This window comes from Aotus nancymaae, unplaced genomic scaffold (genome assembly GCF_030222135.1).
Source record: "Aotus nancymaae isolate 86718 unplaced genomic scaffold, 86718_ANA_hifiasm-v0.15.2.pri h1tg000041l, whole genome shotgun sequence".
Lineage (NCBI taxonomy): Eukaryota > Metazoa > Chordata > Mammalia > Primates > Aotidae > Aotus > Aotus nancymaae.
In genome coordinates this window covers 20401483-20425090 of record NW_026988455.1, presented here as the reverse complement: position 1 = coordinate 20425090, position 23608 = coordinate 20401483, and the positions used below count along the sequence as shown (strand labels likewise).

Here is a 23608-nt window from a genome sequence, read left to right as displayed (position 1 = left end):
CTTTCAGTTTTCATAGTTTAAATTAAAAATACAATATTATTAACTAAAAATTGTGATCACCTATTAAAATTACAAAACTATGAAAATTAAAAACATATGGCTTTTCCTATATTCTGTACCACCTAAAGATAAGTGTTAATGACTACTTTTCATAATGTTAAATTTAAGATTTAAGTTTTAAAACTTTTCTTGGAACTTGTTTCTGTTCATACCAATACAAATCAAGAGTTCTTATAAAGTAGCTAAGTTGAAATATGATATTTTTAACTCACATGAGACAGGATCTTGGGACTTCATTTTAACTATTTATACTACAGGTATCCTAAGAATATTTCAATTAAATATTAGTATGTCTGTCCCTGGCATTTAATTATTAAGAAACTTAAATCATCAATCTTTCTTGAATTTCTGATAGAGAAGAAATAAAACTATTTTCTGAAACTATTTTTCATAATGCTCACTGATACAAAAAAACTGCTAGCATCTAATTAAAGATCACTAAGGGTTAAACACTGTTCTCTGGCCCTTACTGCGCACACCCTGCCAAAACATCCTCTAAGCTTTTAAATATTGCTTCGATGGTCTGAATTTTTATTTCCAGGGAAAAAGAGAGTTTAGTCCCACAGTCAGCAGGCCACTAGTTTATTAACTTCCAGTCACCTTGATTTTTGCTGAAATGAAGACTCTGCAGTCTACACTTCTCCTGTTACTGTTTGTGCCTCTGATAGAGCCAGCACCACCAACTCAGCAGGACTCACGCATTATCTATGATTATGGAACAGATAATTTTGAAGAATCCGTATTTAGCCAAGATTATGAGGATAAATACCTGGATGGAAAAAATATTAAGGTACTTTATTTCTACTCTAAATTTAGTTTCTAAAATACCGCCCATTTAAATGCATGTTTTTGTTTTTCCTGAATGTGTCTGATAAGGTAAGGGGAAGGGAAAGTCACTTTAAATGATTCAAACGAATTCATAATTGTTCCTAAGATTATATTTTTAGAGTATGCATATTTCCCAAATTAATAAACAGTACCTATGGTAACCAAACAGTATCTATAGTAATGAAAAAATAAAACTTAAGGAAAACTAGACTTTAAGATGATCCCTGACCAGTTGCAATTTATATATTAAGTAATATTACACAATGCTCTATATTTGCAATGTTGTACTGCCTCAAAAATAAATTAGTGGAAATGTATATTTGGAGAAATAAAGATGAATTATCAGCTTAAGGTTACTATTATAGAAAAAAAATTTAAGAATATAAATAGAAGAGTACTGGTTATTTTGATATAAATAGCATCCCACAATAATTTATATATGCCATCTACATACAGTCCCAAAAACTGAAAACCTACTCAGTATAGGGCTTTCTTTTTAAATCAATTTTAACAGTTTAGATCCTCTATCAATTTGTACCAAGTAACTGTAACCATCATTGAGTTAACACTATAGGGATGACATTATACCACATCATTCATTCCCAACCTTTATGGGCAAAGTAATTACTTGTGGTTTTTCTTGGCACACAGAAATGAATGCTGGGTAAGGAAAAATTTAACACAGCACATTGGTATCTGTTTCCCACTGTGTATGACACACACACACACACACACACACACACACACACAGAGGAAAATGAGAAATTCAGCAATACTGATTGTTTCAGAAGTTTTTCTCCACTTTAAATTGGATGATAATAATTATAAGATTGACCAGTTACAATTGCTACTTTCTCTTTTCTTTTTTGCAGGGATAAACAATGAGCAAATGTTAACACCACAGTTTCTTTCAAGTAATGCTTTTAATATGATAGCATTATTTTTGCCCATCAATAAAACACAAAGGATAGGTATTACTAATTATAGCTTCAAATAAAGAAAAAAAACGGCCCATCATAACATAAGCTATTGGCTCACTTGGATGACTTGAATTTATTAAAAACACTTTCAAGATTCCCTGGTCCCTAAAGAGTTTAGAGATGATTTTTCTCTCTGCTTCTTCTCTTTACAGGGCTTTAGAAGTTTATCTTAACATAAATGCAGGGACTAAGATATTTGTGGAGTGGAGTAGAATTCAACAGGACTTGATGTGCAAACACAGAGTAAAGGGAGGAAGTTCAACCACCACAGAGATAGGAGAATGAAGGTGAAGGGCAGAGTAGGGAGTTACAACCGAGACTAAAATGAAACATGCTTACAAACGACATAAAGAGTAGGATACCACATAATACACTGTAATCTAATGGCAGAAAATGTACCGTCCAAGAACAGGAAAAAGAGAGACTAAATTATATCGACTCCAATTTCCCCAGAATTAATGGCCTATGCCAGTGGCCTGAGCAGGGTAGGTAGGCTGGAATAAAAGGGCTCCAAGAGTCAGGGCTTAATGGAGGAATAGGTAAGTAAAGGGTAACCACAAGAAGAGACCAGAAGACCTTAATCAGGAGTTATACTTGTGACATGGCTGGAGATCTAGCCTTGCTCAAAATGGTAGAATCTGAATGAGAAACTCAGTTCAGCTAAGACCCCTGAGGTTAAAAAAAAAAAAAAAAAGACCCCTGAGGAATAGTTTCACCTCAGAAAAACTTTCATTCCAATTGAGGGAATTCTCACCTAGCTCTCATTTGGAATTTCAATATGTTCAATATTTATTAAGCACTGAGTTCAGCCACTGAAGATATAAAATAAAAACACCCAATTCTTTTACTCACGGAGCTCATAGTCTAAAATAAAGCCAATCTAAAAAATATTTATACTGTAATTTAATAAATAAAATGGAAATAGGTATGAAAGCCTAATGAAGCACAAAAGAAATGCCACTAATTGTAATGATGAGAAGGTGTCTGTGATCCCTCAGTTTTACAGTCAAACATAGAGTTAATCAACCTAGGTAACAAACTTTTATTTTTCCAATAGGAAAAAGAAACTGTGAAAATACCCAATGAGAAAAGTCTTCAATTACAAAACGATGAGACAATAACACCATTACCTCCCAAGAAAGAAAATGATGGTAAGTATTATCTAAATATTTTTCAGAAAGGATCTTTTAACAATAGCTATAATGGACTTTATTCCTTGTGGTAATCAAAAATATAGTAAATACAAACAGTGGAGTTTTATTTCCAATGATAAAGTCAGATGAGTATACTAGGAGTGCACACCATTTGCCATCGCACATCATGAGTGAGAAATGTGGAACAAGAACATTCGAGAACAACCAAAGCTTGGGCAAGCTTAGCCTCCACAAACTGTGGTTTCTGTCCATATAAAATCAATTCAAGAAATACTTAAACATTGATAATTTGCCAGATACAAAGTAGAGCCTCAGAATGTGGTAAATATAATTACTGCCTTTAAGAAACTCACAGAACAGAAACAGATATATACATAAATAGCTATCATGTACATTTCAATTTTAGAAAACTTGTCATGAAATAACAAATTACAAGTCCTACTTAATAATACCTCTGTACTTGGTTTACTCTTGCTCTATCACATAACATTATTTTACATGAAAACATGAAAAAAAAAACCCACATATTAATTATTTTATTTATTTTTGGGGTAGGGGGAACAGAGTCTCACTATGTTACCCAGGCTGGAGTGCAAAGGGACGATCTCAGCTCACTGCAACCTCCGCCTTCTGGGTTCAAACGATTCTCCTGTCTCAGCCTCCTGAGTAGCTGGGATTATAGGCGTGTACTACCAAGCCCAGCTAATTTTTTGTATTTTTAGTAGACACAGGGTTTCCCCATGTTGGCCAGGGTGGTCTTGAACTCCTGACCTCATGATCCACCCACCTCAGCCTCCCAAAGTGCTGTGATTACAGGTGTGAGCCATCACGCCTGGCCAACACAAAGTAATTTCTTTCTTTTTTTTTTTTTTTGAGATGGAGTCTCACTCTGTCACCCAGGCTGGTGTGCAGTGGCACAATCTCAGCTCACTGCAACCTCCGCCTCCCGGGTTCAAGTGATTCTTCTGCCTCAACCTCCCAAGTAGCTGGGATTACAGGCGTGCACAACCACGCCCAGCTAATTTTGTATTTTTAGTAGAGATGGGGTTTCACCATGTTGGTCAGGCTGGTCTTGAATTCTTGACCTCGTGATCCACCCACCTCAGCCTCCCAAAGTGCTGGGATTACAGGTGTGAGCCACCACGCCCAGCTGATTTCTATATTGCTACAATAAAATGAAAATGAACCATAAAAGAAAATAACGCTTAAAAAATGAGAAGTATGATAGTAAAAATAAATTTGAATAAATTTAAAGACATCCCTTGTTCTTGGATAGAATGACTCAAAATCATAAAGATGTCAGTTCTTTCTAAATTTATAAATTTTAAAAAATCCAATTAAAGGCCGGGCGCGGTGGCTCAAGCCTGTAATCCCAGCACTTTGGGAGGCCGAGGCGGGTGGATCACGAGGTCAAGAGATCGAGACCATCCTGGTCAACATGGTGAAACCCCGTCTCTACTAATACAAAAAATTAGCTGGGCACGGTGGCGCGTGCCTGTAATCCCAGCTACTCAGGAGGCTGAGGCAGGAGAATTGCCTGAACCCAGGAGGCGGAGGTTGCGGTGAGCCGAGATCGCGCCATTGCGCTCCAGTCTGGGTATCAAAAGCGAAACTCCGTCTCAAAAAAAAAAAAAAAAAAAAAAATCCAACTAAAATTACCAATAAATTTTTCTATAAAGCTGGGAAAATGGGTTCTAGAATTCATATGACACAACATGTAACAAATAGCAAGGGAAAACAATGAAAAATGACAAGTATATATAGGAATCAGATGCACTACACATTAAAATATATTATAAAAACTCTATATTTTAAAAAGTACGATACTAGTATGTGAACAGACAAAAAGGTCAATGAAATAGAATAGAAAATCCAGAAACAGATAAAAATACACATGAAAATTTAGTACCTAACAAAGGTACCAACTCAAATCACTGAAGCAAGATGGAGTTTTTAAAAAGTGGTGCTGGGAGAAATAGCCATTTGGAGAGAGACACATTTAGATCCATACCTTACACACAAAAATAAGCTCCAAATAGATTAGCTATCTGTATGTCTAAAACAAAACCGTACAAGTACTAGAAAATAATCTGGGTACATAGTGCCTCAAAGACAATAATAGAAAAGAATAAATTTGACCCCACAAAGTCATGTGACAAAGTCTAACACAACTAAAAACTGGGAAGAATATTTGCAACATATACTACAAATAAATAACTAGATAAAGAGCTAGTATCAGCACAATGCTTTTAGACAGGAATTTGGCAATACCCAACAAAATAAAAATGCATTTACTTTTTGATACAAGAATCAAATTTCAGAATTTTTTTTTTTTTGAGACAGAGTCTAGCTCTGTCGCTGAGGCTGGTGTGCAGCAATGCAATCTCAGCTTACTGCAACCTCCGCCATCCGGGGTCAAGCGATTCTCCTGCCTCAGCCTCCCGAGTAGCTGGGATTATAGGCATGCACCACTAGGCCAGGCTAATTTCTGTATTTTCAGTAGAGATGGGTTTCACCATGTTGTTCAGGCTGGTCTTGAACTCCTGACCTCAAGTGATCCCCCTGCTTTGGTTTCTCAAAGTGCTGGGAGTATAGGCATGAGCCACCACACCCAGCCAACTTTGAGAAATTTATCTTGATGATATACTCCAAAATAAATATAAATGCAAAATCACTAGAGCATTGCTTGCAATTGCAAAATATCAGAAATAATTTAACTGCCCAAACACTGAAGAGTAGTTGAATAAACAAGGATAAATCCAACAGAACAGAACACTATGCAGTTGTAAAAATGAATGAGGAAGATCTCTAAGAACTAAAATGGAGTGATTTCCAGGATACACTATGTGAAAAAAAGCAAAGTGCAAAAGAATATCTATAATATGCTGTCTTTCATGTAAGAAAGAAAGGGACATAAGAAAATATGTATGTATCTGCTTATTTCTGTGAAAATAAATACAGGATAAAAAGAAATTGTGGGAGAGGGGATGGCAGTTCTCTGAGTATACACTTTTTAATGTAGATTTAATTTTTAGAATAATGCTGTTTCGTAGTCAAAAAACCAAATACATATATAAATGAAATCAACAAGAACAAGGTAAAAAGAACCCAAATTGGAATACAAACATAAAAACATAAACTTAATTGTATTTCAAATTAATAACACTCTAAAGTAAGAATAAAATCTAATTTACATAACCATTAAACACAGTATTTTGGCAACATACTTTCAGGCTAAGGACAAAAAAGAACTGCAAACAAATACTAAGTTCCAGTGAGTAGGTTTGTTATGCAGTGTTAGGACTTAGCCATATTGGAACTATTTAATGTGTGTGCCAGAACTAAGTAAATATACTGTAAATAATGAGAGCCAGGTTCCACACTGTAAGAGAAACATTACAAATCTGGAAATGTGGAAGGCTAGAAAGAACGCTGTGGAGTTGGTTTGTAATAGAAGATACCAGTATTAACTCACAGTTTGTACATATAAAGAGATACAAAAATATAGACATGTATATCTGTTTATCTCTGTGTGTTCTTAGGTATACATATGAGTATATGGTATACATATGCATGTATATTGTATATGTTTATATCCATATACATATTGCATGCATGTGTATTATCTGTGGAGAAAGAGACAAATATACACACACATTTATTTCCTAGCTCTCTCTGCTGAAAGGGCCTGGAGGCAACATGATCTCAATGGCAATGAGCACCCTAGCACCTACATCTTGGTTTCTAATACCATTCTCCACTAAAAGAAACCAATGCTGGCTGGGTGTGGTTGCTCATGCCTGTAATCTCAGCACTTTAGGAGGCCAAAGTGGGTGGATCACCTGAGGTCAGGAGTTTCAGACAAGCCTGGCCAGCATGGCGAAAGCCTGTCTCTGCTAAAAACACACACACAAAATTAGCCCATCATGGTGGCAAATGTCTGTAATCCCAGCTACTCGGGAGACTGAGTCAGGAGAATTGCTTGAACTCAGGAGGCAGAGTAGCAGTGAGACGAGATTGCACCACTGCCCTCCAACCTGAGGAAAAGAGCGAGACTCGGTCTCAAAATCAAACAAACGAACAAACAACAAAAAAAAACCCCAATACTTCCTGAAGTGATAGCTGATTTCAGGGTTGGGGCAGGAAAAATGCAAGGGTGGTTTGGGACATCTTGCAATGTTAGAAAATAAGGAAGTTCTCTGGCCAGGCATGGTGTCTCATGCCTGTAATCCCAGCACTTTGGGAGGCCAAGGCGGGTGGATCACAAGGTCAGGAGTTCAAGACCAGCCTGGCCAACATGATAAAACCCTGTCTCTACTAAAAATATAAAAATTAGCTGGGCACAGTGGCAGGCACCTGTAATCCCAGCTACTTGGGAGGCTGAGGCAGGAGAATCACTTGAATCTAGGGGATGGAGGTTGCAGTGAGCTGAGATCATGCCACTGTACTCCAGCCTGGGTGAAAAAGGGAGACTCTGTCTAAAAAAAAAAGAAAAAGAAAAAAGAAAAAATAAGGAAGTTCTCAAAGAATAATGGGGGCATTAATTTTTTTAATTTTTATTTATTTATTGTTTGTTTGTGTGTGTGTGTGTGTGTGTGTGTGTGTGAAAGAGAGAGAGAGAGAGAAAGAGAGAGAGATAGGATCTTGCTCTGTTACCCAGGCTGGAGTACATTGGCATGGTCACAGCTTACTGCAGCCTTGACCTCCTAAGCTCCAGTAATCCTCCTGCCTCAGCCTCCTAAGTAGTTGGGATTATAGGTATGTGCCACCACACTTGCTAATTTTTGTATTTTTTTGTAGAGATGAGGTTTCACCATGTTGGCCAGGCTGGTCTCAAACTCCTAAACTCAAATGATCCACCCGCCTCAGCCTCCAAAAGTGCCAGGATTACAAACATGAGCCACTGCACCTAGCCTCCCCACAAAATGTTTTAAAATCCATCAAAATATATGAAATAAATAGATACAAAAGATGAATACGGGAAGGCTGAGGTGAGAGGACTGCTTGACCTCAAGAGTTTGAGACTAGCTTGGGCAATATAGTGACACTATGTCTCTACAAAAAATTTGGAGCCAGGTGTGGTGGCACAAATCTGTAGTCCCAGCTACTTGGGAGGCTGAGGCAGGAGGACTGCTTGAGCCAGGGAGGTCGAGGTTGCAGTGAACCATGATCATGCCATTGTACTACACCCTGGGTGACAAAGTGAGATCCTGTCTCAAAAAAAAAAAAAAAAGTATGTAAGATTTCTACACTAAAATCTAGATAATGCTGCTAAGAGAAATTAAAGAAGATCTACATATAAGGAGAAATGTACTATGTTCAAGGTCTGGAAGACTCAATATCATTAAGATGTCAGTTTTCCCCAACACAATCCCAATCGAAATCCTAATAGTTTTTTTTTTTGTTTAATTAACAAGCTGATTCTAAAATATATATAAAAATGTAAAGGACCTAGAAAAAACAACATCGAAGAACAACAAACTTGTAGGATTTATGATAATAAGACTATTATAAAGGTACAGGAATCAAGACACTGCAGTATTGGCATAAAAATGTTAAAGTAGATCAACAGAACAAAACAGAATCCGGAAACCGGCTAACATGAAGTAAACAACTAGGTCTTGACAATGTGACAATACAATTCTATGGAAAAGAATAATCTTTTTCAAAAATGGTGCTGAAAGAAGCAGACAACTGTAAAAATTTTTCAAAAAAGAATCTTAACTCTTCCTGGCACCATATAAAAAAATTAGCCCAAAGTATACCCCATACCTAAAGATAAAGAGCTTAAAGTATACGACTTTCTAGAAGAAAGCAAAGTGTCAAATCTTAGTGGTTAGCAAACATTTCTTTTTTTTTTTTTTGAGATGGAGTTTCGCTCTTGTTACCCAGGCTGGAGTGCAATGGCGCAATCTCGGCTCACCGCAACCTCCGCCTCCTGGGTTCAGGCAATTCTCCTGCCTCAGCCTCTTGAGTAGCTGGGATTACAGGCACGCGCCACCATGCTCAGCTAATTTTTTGTATTTTTAGTAGAGACGGGGTTTCACCATGTTGACCAGGATGGTCTCGATCTCTTGACCTCGAGCAAACATTTCTTAAATACAACACAGAAACCATGAATTATAAAGGAATCAACTGTTCTTCATTAAAATTTAAAATGTTTCAATTCCAAAAGACATTGATAAAAGAAAAAAAAAGGCAAGTCATCAAAGAAAATACATGAATGGCAAACAAACACATAAAAAGATGCTACATCATTAGTTATCAGAGAATGCAAATTAAAACACAATGAGATACTATAACATGCCCTACATTTCAATCACTAAAATTAAACAGACTGACCATTCCAAATATTGGCAAGGATGTGTAACAGCTGGAACTCTCATATGCTGCTGTTAGGACTGTGAAATGGCACAGTCCTTTGGAAACTGTTTGATACTTTCTTCAAAAGATAAAACATACATTTATAGTAAGACCCAGCCATTCCACTCCTTAGGTATTCGCCCAAGAGAAATGAAAGCATTAAGTCCACAGAAACTTATACGTAAGTTTATTTGAAATAGTGAAACCTGGAAACAACCCAATGTCCATACGAAATGACCATGTAAATTGTATACAATGAGACAATGGAATACTACTGAGTAATAGAGAAGAATGAACTACTGATACAGATTGAAACTCAAAATAGTAATACTGAGTGAAAGAAGCCAGAAAAGAGAGTAGATACTATACAATTCTTTTAATATAAAATTCTCCTAAATGCAAACTAATGTATATTGACCAAAAGCAGGTCAGTCATTGCTTGAGGACAAGAGCGAAAGGGAGAGATTACCAAAGGGCAGGAGGAAGCTTTTTGGAGTGATAGGTATATTAATCAACTCAATTGTAGTGAAGGTTTCATGGGGGTATACATACGTAAAAATCTTTATAAACTGTATGATTTAAATACGTGCAATTAATTTTATGTCAACTAACCACAAAAAGCTGTAGCAGGGAAAAAAGCTTGAAAGGGCACTCACTGGCTAATCGGTGACAATTTGATTGTTAAACATGGGTTATAATTCACAAGACACAGTTCATATTGATATAAAAATATCAATTAAAATTTCAAAAAATAGGCTGGGTGTGGTGTCTCACGCCTGTAATCCTAGCACTTTGGGAGGCCAAGGTGGGCAGATCACCTGAGGTCAGGAGTTCAAAACCAGCCTGGCCAACATGGTGAAACCCAGTCTCTACTAAAATTACAAAAAAATTAGCCGGGCATGGTGCACATGCCTATAATCCCAGCTACTTGGAGTCTGAAGCAGGAGAATTGCTTGAACCTAGGAGGCAGAGACTGAAGTGAGCCAAGATCGCGCCACTGCACTCTAGCCTGAGCAACAGAGTGAGAGTCCATCTCAAAACAAACAACAACAAAAAAAAATTCAAAAAATAAAATTTGACATGTTTATGGGTGATATATTTAAAATATATCAAAATAGGTCAGGTGCGGTGGCTCACGTCTGTAATCTCAGCACTATGGAAGACTGAGGCAGGCAAATCACTTGAGGTGGTGTTCGAGACCAGCCTGGCCAACATGGTGAAACCTTGTCTGTACTAAAAATTCCAAAAAAAAAAATTAGCCAGGTATGGTGCCATGTGCCAGTAATCCCAGCTACTCGGAAGGCTGAGGCAGGAGAATCACCTGAATCAGAGAGGTGGAGGTTGCAGTGAGCCAAGATCACACCACTAAACTCTAGCCTGGGCAACAGAGCAAGACTCTGTCTCAAAAATAAATAAGCAAATAAATAATAAAATAAAATACATTAAAATATATAAAATAAATATTGACATAAAAAATAAGAAGAGAATACCAACTAACAAATGTAGAAGGAATAATCAATTAGAAAATCACTATTTGGTTAGTCACAAACGATTCAGGTAAGAATCATCAATGGATGCTAAAACTAGTATGTGAAAGCACAATGTCACATCAGACATTTAGATTCTCAAAGTACTTCTTCAGAATTACTTATTAGTTATGAAGTAAAAAAGATTAACTTTACTCAGTGAGAAACATGACGAATACTACTTGAACCAAGTGACCAAAGATATTATCAGGAATAGGATAAACAGATATCATGTGCTTTTGGATACACAACACTGAGGATCCACGGTACTCCTGCCAAAAATGAGAAACCTCTGCCAACTGGAAGACATTCTGCTAAATAAATGCCCTGAAAAATAAAACTAAAGTTAAAAAAAAGCCCTACACTTTTCAAAAACAGGAAAAGGTATAAAAAACAAAGACTAAGGAATGCTCCAAGAGGCATGACAAGTAAATGCAATGGATGAGGTGGGGTGCTATGGGATCCAAACAGTACCTACGATTACTCTAATTTTCAAGTTAATGGTTTCTTTATTTAACTAGTGGTTACTAAAGTCTAGCTACTCTCACCAATCTGAAATATGTTTCTCACACATCAAATTTAATGTGAGTATCTTTCTTATGATTCTGTAAAACATCTCTTCAAATTAGTAATAGCATTCATAACAGCAATAATTTTTACTACTAGAGTCCAAATATTTTCAAACTATTATCTTTTTATGATTTTATTTTCCAATTTAGAAATGCCCACATGTCTGCTGTGTGTTTGTTTAAGTGGCTCTGTATACTGTGAAGAAGTTGACATTGATGCTGTACCACCCTTGCCAAAGGAATCAGCCTATCTTTACGCACGATTCAACAAAATTAAAAAGCTGACTGCCAAAGATTTTGCAGACATACGTAAGTTAAGCTGAAATATGATATTAGTATTAACTCATATTAGTATTTAACTCATATAAACACGTTTCTATATAGTTGCTGCCTGTCACATATAGGTTTGTCACTTGGAGTACATAAGTATCTAACACGTTTCACAAAAGTCCATTCATTTGTTGGTGAATCATCTTTCCATTCAGACAGATCCTGTGATCTTTCTTTACTGGTGACTTCAGTGTCTATGTTGACAGCCCATCTAACATACAGCAACTATATCTTCTCAATTCCAATACTTCAGGATCTCTTGCTTTAGACACTGAGTAACACCAATATAACTGGGATGCTTCTCCAACCATAATGTTTTATTATCTACCTGCACTATAAAAACACAGAAACTGGCTGGGCGCAGTGGCTCACACCTGTAATCCCAGCACTTTGGGAGGCTGAGGTGGGTGGATCATGAGGTCAAGAGATCTAGACCATCCTGGCCAACACGGTGAAACCCCATCTCTACTGAAAATAACAAAAATTAGCCGGGTGTGGTGGCACGTGCCTGTGGTCCCAGCTACTTGGGAGGCTGAGGTGGAAGAATCGCTTGAACCCAGGAGGTGGAGGTTGCAGTGAGCCAAGATTGCGCCACTGCACTCCAGCCTGGCCACAGAGCAAGACTCCGTCTCACAAACACACACACACACACACACACACACACACACACACACACAGACTGCTTTTTCTTACTTTAACTAATGGCTCTTAAACCTGGCTGGATATTAAAATATCTTGGGAAGCTGTTTTTTTTCTTTCTTTCTTTCTTTCTTTTTCCGAGACAGAGTCTTGCTCTGTCGCCCAGGCTAGAGTGCAATGGCATGATCTTGGCTCACTGCAACCTCCGCTTCCTGGGTTCAAGCGATTCTTTTGCCTCAGCCTCCCAAGTAGCTGGGATTACAGGTGCCCACCACCATGCCTGGCTAATATTTGTATTTTTAGTAGAGACGGGGTTTCACCATGTTGGCCAGGCTGGTCTCGAACTCCTGACCTTATGATCTGCCCACCTTGGCCTCCCAAAGTGCTGGGATTTCAAGTGTGAGCCACCATGCCCGGCAGGGAAGTATTTTTTAAATACTGAAACCAGGTCCTACTTTCTAGGGGTTGTAATTCAGATGTGGATTAGGGCCCAGGCAACATCATTAAAAACAAACAAACTCCTTGGATGATTCTAATATGGAAATAGTGTTGAGAACAGTGGTATTTAATTCTTTACCAGGTCATTATCAATCTTGAACTTCCAGCAAACCTTAACTCAATTGGAGTGTTGCCATAAGCACACTGGAATCCTCCATTTATGCAGTACCAAACCCCAGTTCTAGATCTTTAATTTCTTGTCACTTTTCTAGACTCCTAATATTGTCAAGAGTTCTGAAGAAAATCACACCAAGAAATGCATACTGGCCCCACTACACATTTATGAGAGTAACCATAACCAGATCCATGCTGCCACTGATAGATTCCAAATGTGGATTTAAGTATAGTTGATCCTTGTTATTTGCGGATTCCATATTTGTGAATTAACCCACTTGCTAAAATTTATTTATAACCCCAAAATTAATACACATGGTACTTTCATGGTCATTCTCAGACATGCTCAAAGTGGTAAAAAATTTGAGTTACTTGACATGCACATTCACATTTCATGTTGAACACAGTAACACTGTCTTCTGGTTCCAGTTCTCATTCTGTAAATAAATGCCCTGTTCACAGCCTATTTAATGACATGTTTTTCACATTTTTTTTTTTTTTTTTTGCTTTTTGTTTATACTTTTGCTGTTTATTGATTTTGGGGAGTTTTTTTGTTTTTAAGACAGGGTCTTGCTCTGTCACCCAGTCTGGAGTGCAGAGGCACAATCTAGGCTCACAGCAGCCTCTGCCTCCTGGGTTCAAGGGATTCTCGTACCTCAGCCTCCCAAGTAGCTGGGACTACAGGTATGCACCACCACACTGGCTGTTTTTTTTTTGTTTGTTTGTTTTTTTGTAATTTTAGTAGAGACAGGGTTGCGCTGTGTTGGCCAGGCTGGTCTTGAACTCCTGACCTTAAGTGATCTGCCCACTTTGGCCTCTCAAAGTGCTGGAATTACAGGCATAAGCTACCGCATCTGGTCTGATTTTGCTGTTTAACATGACCTACCACATGATGCTGAAGTGATGTCTATCATCCCTAAGCACAAAAAGGGTGTGACATGCCTACAGAGAAAATATGTTAGATAAGGTTTGTTCAGGTATGAGTTATACTGCAATATTAATGATTCAACAATATATATTAAGTGAGTTATCTTCAAGCAAAAAAAACATAAAGTTATGTACTAATTAGTTGATGGAAATGTGTGTCCAGAGGCTCACAGGGATGTAACCCTATATTTCTCCTAGGAATAATGGTTCAGTACTCACAAATTCAGCCCTTGTGGTAATTTTCTAGAACATAACTCCTGTGAATAAGAAGCAATTGTATTTCCTAATTATCTCAGATATAAGCGATGCACACACAGTACACACACACACACACCCTGAATTTCTCTATCTCTCAATCTGTGTCACTTTAACAAATCAGGGAACATCTTTGTCTTTGTTGTTGTTAAGTGATAAGGTATAGAGATATTAAGATAACATACTCAGATTTACAATGCAACATGCCAGCAAAATATCTAAAAATATTACATGATTCCAATAAAATGTAATGCTTACTTTCCATGATTTGAAACAAGAATTTCTTTCTAACTGCCTGGCCATCCTGAGGAATTTGAACAGAGAAAGATTAAAACACTTGACTAACTTTAAGATCACTTTCTTTCTTTTTCTTTTTTTTGAAACGGAGTCTTGCTCTGCCACCCAGGCTGGAGTACAGTGGTGCGATATTGGCTCACTGCAACCTCCATCTTCTGGGTTCAAGCCATTCCCTGCCTCAGCTTCCCAAGCAGCTGGGATTATAGGCACACGCCACCACACCCGGCTAATGTTTGTATTTTTAGTAGAGATGGGGTTTCACCATGTTGGCCAGGCTAGTCTCGAACAACTGACTTCAGGTGATTCACCTGCTTTGGCTTTCCAAAGTGCTGGGATTACAGGCATGAACCACCGTGCCCAGCCTTAAGATCACTTTCAAACCTGAGATTCTAGGACTCCAGTCTGAAAGGGCAGCAGTTTCAGGCACGAAGAAGTGCTCAGTGATCATTCGACAAAACTTTACTGGGCTATGAATTGTAGACACTCTACCGGGCACTAAAAATGAAAGACTTGCGTGATCTGTTAAAAAAAATGCTTTTCTTCAGTCCATATAATAAGAATTCTACTTATTTAGTTATTTTTTGTATATTTTTCCCTCAAGCTAACTTAAGAAGACTTGATTTTACGGGAAATTTGATAGAAGATATAGAAGATGGTACTTTTTCAAAACTTTCTCTGTTAGAAGAACTTTCACTTGCTGAAAATCAACTACTAAAACTTCCAGTTCTTCCTCCCAAGCTCACTTTATTTAATGCAAAATACAACAAAATCAAGAGTAGAGGAATCAAAGCAAACGCATTCAAAGTAAGTATTTTATAGTAAAACTAAGCATAGTATGAGTGATAATATGATAGATAAAAGAGAAACTGGCCAGACACGGTGGCTCACGCCTGTAATCCTGGCACTTTGGGAGGCCAAGGCAGGCCTGAGGTAGGAAGTTCAAGACCAGCCTGACAAACAGGAGAAACTCCATCTCTACCAGAAATAGAAAATTAGCTGGGCATGGTGGCGCATGCCTGTAATCCCAGTTACTCAGAGGCTAAGGCAGGGGAATTGCTTGAACCCAGGAAGTGGAAGTTGTAGTGAGCCGACATCGCACCATTGCACTCCAGCCTAGTCAAGAAGAGCAAAATTCCATCTCAAAAACAGAAAAAATAACGAGAGAAACTTTGGTCTAGAATTGTATTTTGATCACACTTACAAACTATTTTGATTTAATAAATGAAGACATTATTTACATAATAAGTAACCATCCTATTAGGCTCATTCGGCCTAGCTTATACCTATATCTCAGTTAAAATATATAACCTTTATCTTATTTCATGGGACTATATTGTTTGTCATTTTTCTGCTCGTTCATACAGCAAATATTTATTTAGACAGACATGGTTGACCCCCTCGTGGCACTTACAGTCTACGAAAGTTCAAAATGGGACCTTTCCTGTGTTTCCTTTTCCTTACAATGTTAGCAAATTATAAATACCAGACAAAAATATAGGTCCAAAAAGTAAATACTGAATTTGACTTTTAATATTCAAAACTTTTAGACTGTGAAATTCTATAGGAAGATTTTCCTTTGAATTTCATGATAGCATGTAAAACAAAATTTTATATGTAGTAAGAATTAAATATATTTCTCAATTTAACAATTCAAGCAAATACTATGTAGGAAAAAGGGAAGGTAATCTACTTCCATTTAGGTAAACAATTTGTCTCAAAATGCATGCTCTACAAAAGTAATCGCTTTAGCCCAGGATTTCCATAGTTCTGATGTAATCATTCCGCAGATAAAATGATGAGATAATCATGCCACTGCTGGTAACAGACATAACCTCATTCAAAAGGCAAGGTTTCTTGCTTCTAAAGGTGACTTCAGATAGGACCTAAAACTTAGCAAATATTCATTATCATAAAGTTTATGATAATCATACAAAGGTAGAATCTGTCCAAAAATACGCAGTCTATTAGAAAGTGAAGAAATAGTCCATTTTTTTCCTTTTATTTTTCTTTACAATTAAGGTATCTTTTTCACCTTCAAGGGACATTTTAAAGTTACATCAGGGTTCATCTGATGTTTCTTGTAAAGAACTCAGAAGTTAAGGGACTCTTAGAGGAATTTTTAAAAGCAGACTTTTTTTTTTTTTTTTTTTTTTTTTGAGATGGAGTCTCACTCTTTTGCCCAGGCTGGAGTGCAGTAGTGTGATCTTGGCTCACTGCAACCTCTGCCTCCCAGGTTTGAGCAATTTTTCTGCCTCAGCCTTCCAAGTAGCTGAGGCTACAGGCACATGCCGCCATGCCCAGCTAATTTTTGTATTTTTAGTAGAGACGGTGTCTCACCACGTTGGCCAGGCTGGTCTCAAACTCCTGACCTTAGGTAATCCACCCGCCTCAGCCTCCCAGAGTGCTGGGATTGCAAGCATGAGCCACCATGCCGGCTTTTTTTAAGTTGTAATTTGAAAAAATTAATTTGAATTGGTCAGTCTTTGAATAATTGACATGTTGAAGACCTATAAGAGCTAATCAGTCCAGGCTCAGTGGCTCACACCTGTAATCCCAACACTTTGGGAGGCTGAGGCGGGCAGATTAGTTGAGGTTAGGAGTTCAAGACCAGCCTGGCCAACATGGTGAAACCCCGTCTCTACTAAAAATACAAAAATTAGCCAGGCATGGTGGTAGGCACCTGTAATCCCAGCTACTTGGGAGGCTGAGGCACGAGAATCACTTGAACCCAGGAGCCGGAAGTTTCAGTGAGCTGAGATCGCACCACTGCACTCCTGCCTGGGTGATAGAGCAAGACTCAGTCCAGAGAAAAAAAAAAAGCTGATCAATGTTTCACAAAAACAATGTTTGCATATTTTGGGGTTTACACAAACATTATAGAAAGGATTTATGACAAGTTGGTATGAAAATAATAAACTCAGCCAGGCACGGTGGCTCATGCGTGTAATCCTAGCACTTTGGGAAGCCAAGGCGGGAAAATTGCCTGAGCTCAGGAGTTCAAGACCAGCCTGAGCAACATGGTGAAACCCCGTTTCTACTAAAATACAAAAACTTAGCCAGGCGTGGCGATGTGCCTCTGTAGTCCCAGCTACTCGGGAGGCTGAGGCAGGGGAATTGCTTGAAACTGGGAGGCAGAGGTTGCAGTGAGCCAAGATTGTGCCACTGTACTCCACCCTAGGCAACAGAGTGAGACTCTGTCTCTAAAAAAAAAGAAAAGAAAATAATAAACTCAGCTTCCCTATAGTTTCATTTAATGTCCTAGGCCTCTACAGTCACTAGTAGAATTAGGTTATTTTAACCCATGTAAATGAGACTCACTGGGAAGACCAGAGCTTGATGCCCATATGGTGGAAGGGTAGGGTGCTTAAGAAAGTATTAAAATAACAGCACAGAAAAGAACTGATAAATTGTACTTAGTCTTCAATACACATCCTGTGCTAATTTTGCTAGCAGGGGAAACTACAATTATACACAATAATGGGTTACTGATGATGAAGAGTAATCTAACATGAAGCCCTTAGGGAAAAAACACATCAAGCTAATTGTTTAATAAACTGCTTTGGAAAACACACACATTTCTAAGGAGTAACCACTTAGCTAGAAATTGGTGGAGCTAAGATGGGAAGCTCCAGAGGTACAGGAGAGAGGTTATGGCAACACCAGGGTCAAAATTCAGTCCCACGTAGGAACTCATCTCATTAGCTCCTATCAAGACAAACCCAAAGGGCCCCAGAAGTTGGCATTAGAAGTAATCCTGGGAAAGCATCCAAACAGTTTTATTTGCTTAAAAAGATTACCTATAGGTTCATACTCTTAACCTCTATCAGTATAACATATAAACTAAAGTACACCTACACTTATAGTCTGTATCAACAATGTGTAAGGAACCTAAGTATTGGTTTAATATTAACTTTGAAGGAATTTGATATTTTAAGCAAGGATACTCAGAGATCAGATAGATGAATGGACAGAAATGCGGGATATGCAGCAGAATTCCACTAGCTGTCATAAAGGACCAAACTACACTACATGTGAAGCCAGAAAAAAAACAAAGAAGTAACTACCATATGAACAATTGATACTACTGATGTATTTATGTCAATAGGCAAGTCTGTATAGAGACACATACTCATATGCACATATATAATGCTTGAATCCTGTGAAAGAATGCACAGAACCTCAATAGCACTCACATGAAATTTTCCTTACAGAAACTGAATAACCTCACCTTCCTCTACTTGGACCACAATGCCCTGGAATCCGTACCTCTTAATTTACCAGAAAGTCTACGTGTAATTCATCTTCAGGTATGATGGTTCCTTTCACAGTATCTGACTCTAATTACCTATGAGTCAAAATCTTATGTCTCATTGGGAATCTCACTTAGTCACATACACATTTTGGTTAGATCACTATAGTAGTATGATAGCTAAATGCCTGCCTATCAAAAGTATTAATACTAAGCCAATGAACTTTTCTGTCCCAAAGTCCAGATTCCGTCCAGAGCATGACAAGTGGACCAGCACAGTAGGTGTGAAGTCTGCTCTTGATTGTATTTGTCTCCAGGTGTATATGTGGTATTTCCTAATTAATCTGACACAAGGATGTGAAGTGAGGGGGCACTCGGACCTCTAGCTTATGTTTCCTTCTCCCATTACATAGAATACGAAAGGTTGATTTCAGACTTCTGAACAATTTTTTCCTCTTTTGTTTTCAGTTTAACAACATAGCTTCAATTACAGATGACACATTCTGCAAGGCTAATGACACCAGTTACATCCGGGACCGCATTGAAGAGATACGCCTGGAGGGCAATCCAGTCATCCTGGGAAAGCATCCAAACAGTTTTATTTGCTTAAAAAGATTACCTATAGGGTCATACTCTTAACCTCTGTCAGTACAACATATAAACTAAAGTACACCTACACTTACGGTCTGTCTCAACAATGTGTAAAGGAACCTAAGTATTGGTTTAATATTAACTTTGAAGGAATTTGATATTTTAAGCAAGGATGTTCAAAATCTTACATATAATAAGTAAAAAGTAAGATTGAATGTCTACGGTCAAAACAAAGTAATGTGAAAATATTTAAACAATATCATAAAATCCTAGTTTATACTAGACTACCATTTAAAAAACATGTTTTTATATAAGTGTCCAAATTTGAGATGCATTATTCCTATTACTAATGATGTAAGTAAGAGGATAAATCCAATAAATTTTCAACTCTTCATCTTTTCTGGCCTTTACTGGATCTCAAAAGCATTTAAGGTACATGTTCCAAAAACTCTGAAAAGCTAAATATTTCCCATGATCACCCATTCTTCTTTTATGATTCATACATTATTCCTTATAAAGTTAGAACTTTGTTTTCCTATCAAGGCAGCTATTCTATTAAATTTTCACTTAGTCTGAGAAATAGGGCATAGTTTCATATGTAGGCAAACTTTCCAAATAAAATAAATATTATTCTCTGATAAAGAGCTAATACAGAAATGTTCAAGTTATTTCACTTTCCGGTCACACAGTTAATGTCTTCAGTAAAATAGTAAAATATTTTTCTTTATCTAAATATTAACATTCTAAGTCTACCCAAAAAAACTTTTTAAAGTCAAGCAGGCCAAAACCAGTATGCTTATACTGGCTACAGCCAAAAAAAAAGAAAACATGAAAAGTCCATCATAACCATTAAGTTCTCTATGGTAAAGTCTTTCAAATATAACTGCAAAACATTTTCTTTTTATTTAGAAATGAGAATCTCATCAATAAATTAGTTCAAACATAAGATGAAAACAGAATATTCTGTGGTGCTAGTGCACACTACTTTCCCACCCATACACATGCATGTTCACTGTAACAAACTGAATATTCACAATAAAGCTTCTAAGTAACACTTTCTGATTACTCATGATAAACTGATACGGCTAACTGCAAGAATTTAATCTTCAATCTGAGAGTAATAATTTATGATGACTCAGTGCTGTCAGAGTAAAGTTTCTAAAATAACTTTCCTCTTGCTTGTACCCCATTAAAAGTCTTAGTCTACACTTTGCATTGAAGTTAAACAAAATTATCAGTGTTTTAGAAACGTAAGTCTGGACTAAATAAATAAAAGTACAAACATTATTTCCATCACGAAGTATGTATTGAAATCAAGTTGTCTGTGCACTGTTCCCAGAATACATACTTATTCCCATTTTTAAGCATTTGCTTCTGCTTTTTTCCCTACCTACAATGATGTCACATATTTTTCAACTATCCCCTCGTTTGTCAAAGTTAACCTCAAGATAAAATTTTTGATTAAAGCATCTGAGATCTAAGACCACAATTACTATTCTAACAATGATTATTAGCTCTTTCACTTATTTTGATAACTAATGATCATAATTATTATAATGCTTTCTCATTATTTTGTGTGCATGCCTCATTTTCCTGTGACTTAAAGCTCACTACAAGCACTAAATGCAGCTTTATACTTTATACTTTCAAAGTGCTAGCACAATAGTGAACACATTTGAATTGAATATACAATAAATATTACAAAATAAAATCCATCTAAATAGAAAGGTTCTGTTTTATTTGGAAACATTGAATCTTTAAACTATCATAATCTTGAATGCCTGTCATTTTTCTAGTTTTCAGAAAAATAATGTATTTCTATATTCTTCTTATGATAAAACCTATGGAGCAAAACACCATAAAATACTCTCAAATTAAGAAAAAATACAAAGATCAGTAGTTTTAGATAAGACGATGATAAGGGAGAAAGTGGATTGGTAAAAAGTATGAATTATAGAATTAAAGAAATAATTTGGGGATTTTTTTTGTGGGGGTAGGGATTTCTAGATAAGAGGATATAAACATGCATACCTTACACCTTCATAGACACAACCTTAAATCACAAACAAAACAAAATAAACAATACAAATTATACCACAAAGATCCAGAAGATATCAGAGGAAATAATTAGAGAAAGCAAAAATATGCTGTCTCCATTATATTAATAATGTTTCATTCTTGACACTAATAATTAAAGAAATAGAGATTTTAAACCTTTAAATAATTTACTTCTTACTAACATTACTGAAAGAAACTAAAGATCTACATAAATGGAAAGATATCTTATGTTTATGGATGGGAAGCTTTAATGTTGTTAAGACAACAATACTACCCAATACAATATGCAGACTGAACACAGTTGCCATCAAAATCTTAATAATGCTTTCACACAAGTAAAAAAATTCACCTTAAAATTCATATGAAACTTCAAAACACCTCAAAATACACCGAAGAATCTCGAAAAGAAGAATAAAGATAGAAGACTCACATTTTCCTAACTTCAAAATTTACAACAAAGATACAGTAATGAAAACTGTATGTAGCTGAGTGCAGTGGCTCATGCCTGTAATCCTACCACTTTGCGAGGCCGAGGTGGGCAAATCACTTGAGGTCAGGAGTTCAAGACCAGCCTGGCCAACATGGTGAAACCCCATCTCTACCAAAAATTCAAAAAAATTATCTGGATGTGGTGGCAGGCGCCTGTAATCTCAGCTACTGGGAGACTGAGGCAGAAGAATCTCTCGGCCAGGAGGCGGAGGTTGCAGTGAGCCGAGATTGCACCACTGCACTCCAGCCTGCACAACAGAGCAAGATTTCACCTCAAGAAGAAAAGAAAAGAAAAGGAGGGGAGGGGAGGGGAGGGGAGGGAGAAAACAGTGTGGTATTAGTTTAAGTACAGACATACAGACCAATAGAATACATTAAACAGCCCAGAAATAAACCCTTGCAAATAGGATCAGATGCTTTCCAACAAAAGTACAAAGACCATTAAGTGGAGAACATGTCTCTTCAGCAGTGGTGCTGGGAAAGCTGGATATCCATATACAAAAGAAAGAAGTTGGACCCCTATCTTATATAATATTAAAAAATGAACTAAAAGACCTAAACTTAAGAGTTAAATTATAAAATTCTTAGAGGAAAACCTTTATGAAATTGAATTTGGCATGGAATTTCTTGGATTTCACACCAAAAACACAAGTAAAAAATAAATAAATAAACTGGTCTCCATCAAAATTTAAAACTTTTGGGACAGATTTGTTAAAGGAAACAAAATTACAGCTAGATAGGAGGAATAAGTTCTATACCATTGTAAGACAACCATAGTTAAAGATAACATAGTATATAGTTTCAAATAGCTAGAAGATACTCATTGTTCCCAACACAAAGAAATGATAAATGTTTGAGATGATGGAAACGCTAATCACCCTGATCTGATCACTATACATTATATATACATTGAAGTATCACTATGTACCCATGAATATGTAAAATAACTATTTGTTAATTAAAAATTAAAAATAAATTTTAAAAGTTAAAAACTTCTGCTCATCAAAGGACACTATAAAGAGTCAAAAGATAACACACAGGAAGTAATTTGAAATCACATATTTGATAAGAAATTAATATCCAGAATATATTTTTAAAACTCTACAATTCAACAAAAAAAAAACAAACCAATTCAAAAATGGGCCAAGGACTTGCAGAGACATTTCCTCAATGATATACAAATGGCTAACCAACACATAAAAATATGTTTAACATCACTAATCATTAGGAAAATGCAAATAAAAACCACAGTGAGATATCACTTCCTATACATCAGGTTGACTATAGCACCTCCCCCCCCCAAAAAAAGCAGAAAATAACAACTATTAAAGTAATTGTAGAGAAATTGAAGTACTTGTGCTTTGCTGGCATAAAATGGTACAAGCACTATGGAAAAGAGTATGACGTTCTTCAAATAATTAAACACAGAATTACCATATGACCCAGCAATTCTATTTCCAGGTATACAATTACACTTAAAAGAATTGAGAGGGATGCAAACAGGTAACTACACCAATGTTCACAGCCCGATAATTCAGAATAGCCAAAAGTAAAAACAACCAGTGTCCATCAACAAATGAATGGATAAACAAAATGTATATACATTTAATGGAATAAGATCCAGCCTCAAAAAAAGGCAGGGGGAGGGCAGTGGGCTTGAGAGACCAAGGTAGGTGAATTG

The 23608-nt window shown here is 36.8% G+C and overlaps 2 protein-coding genes across 3 annotated transcripts in view; one reads left to right on the top strand and one right to left on the bottom strand.

The window, feature by feature from the left end:
* CENPP (centromere protein P) overlaps positions 1-23608 on the bottom strand; it is a 282767-nt gene that overhangs the window by 199961 nt on the left and 59198 nt on the right. The gene's annotated exons all lie outside the window — the stretch shown is intronic.
* OGN (osteoglycin) lies at positions 318-19774 on the top strand. The gene is made up of 6 exons (XM_012472196.3): positions 318-850; positions 2926-3019; positions 11631-11789; positions 15142-15344; positions 18752-18847; positions 19258-19774. Exons 1-6 carry the CDS (start codon positions 677-679, stop codon positions 19426-19428), a joined length of 897 nt encoding a protein of 298 aa, XP_012327619.1. The 5' UTR covers positions 318-676; the 3' UTR covers positions 19429-19774.

Bases quoted from the DNA above. Each gene is read 5' to 3' on its own strand.
- OGN (XM_012472196.3), top strand. From the start codon at position 677: ATGAAGACTCTGCAGTCTACACTTCTCCTGTTACTGTTTGTGCCTCTG. The intron at 3,020-11,630 runs GTAAGTATTATC...TTTCCAATTTAG, and splicing joins TCCCAAGAAAGAAAATGATG to AAATGCCCACATGTCTGCTG. The intron at 11,790-15,141 runs GTAAGTTAAGCT...TTTTCCCTCAAG, and splicing joins CAAAGATTTTGCAGACATAC to CTAACTTAAGAAGACTTGAT.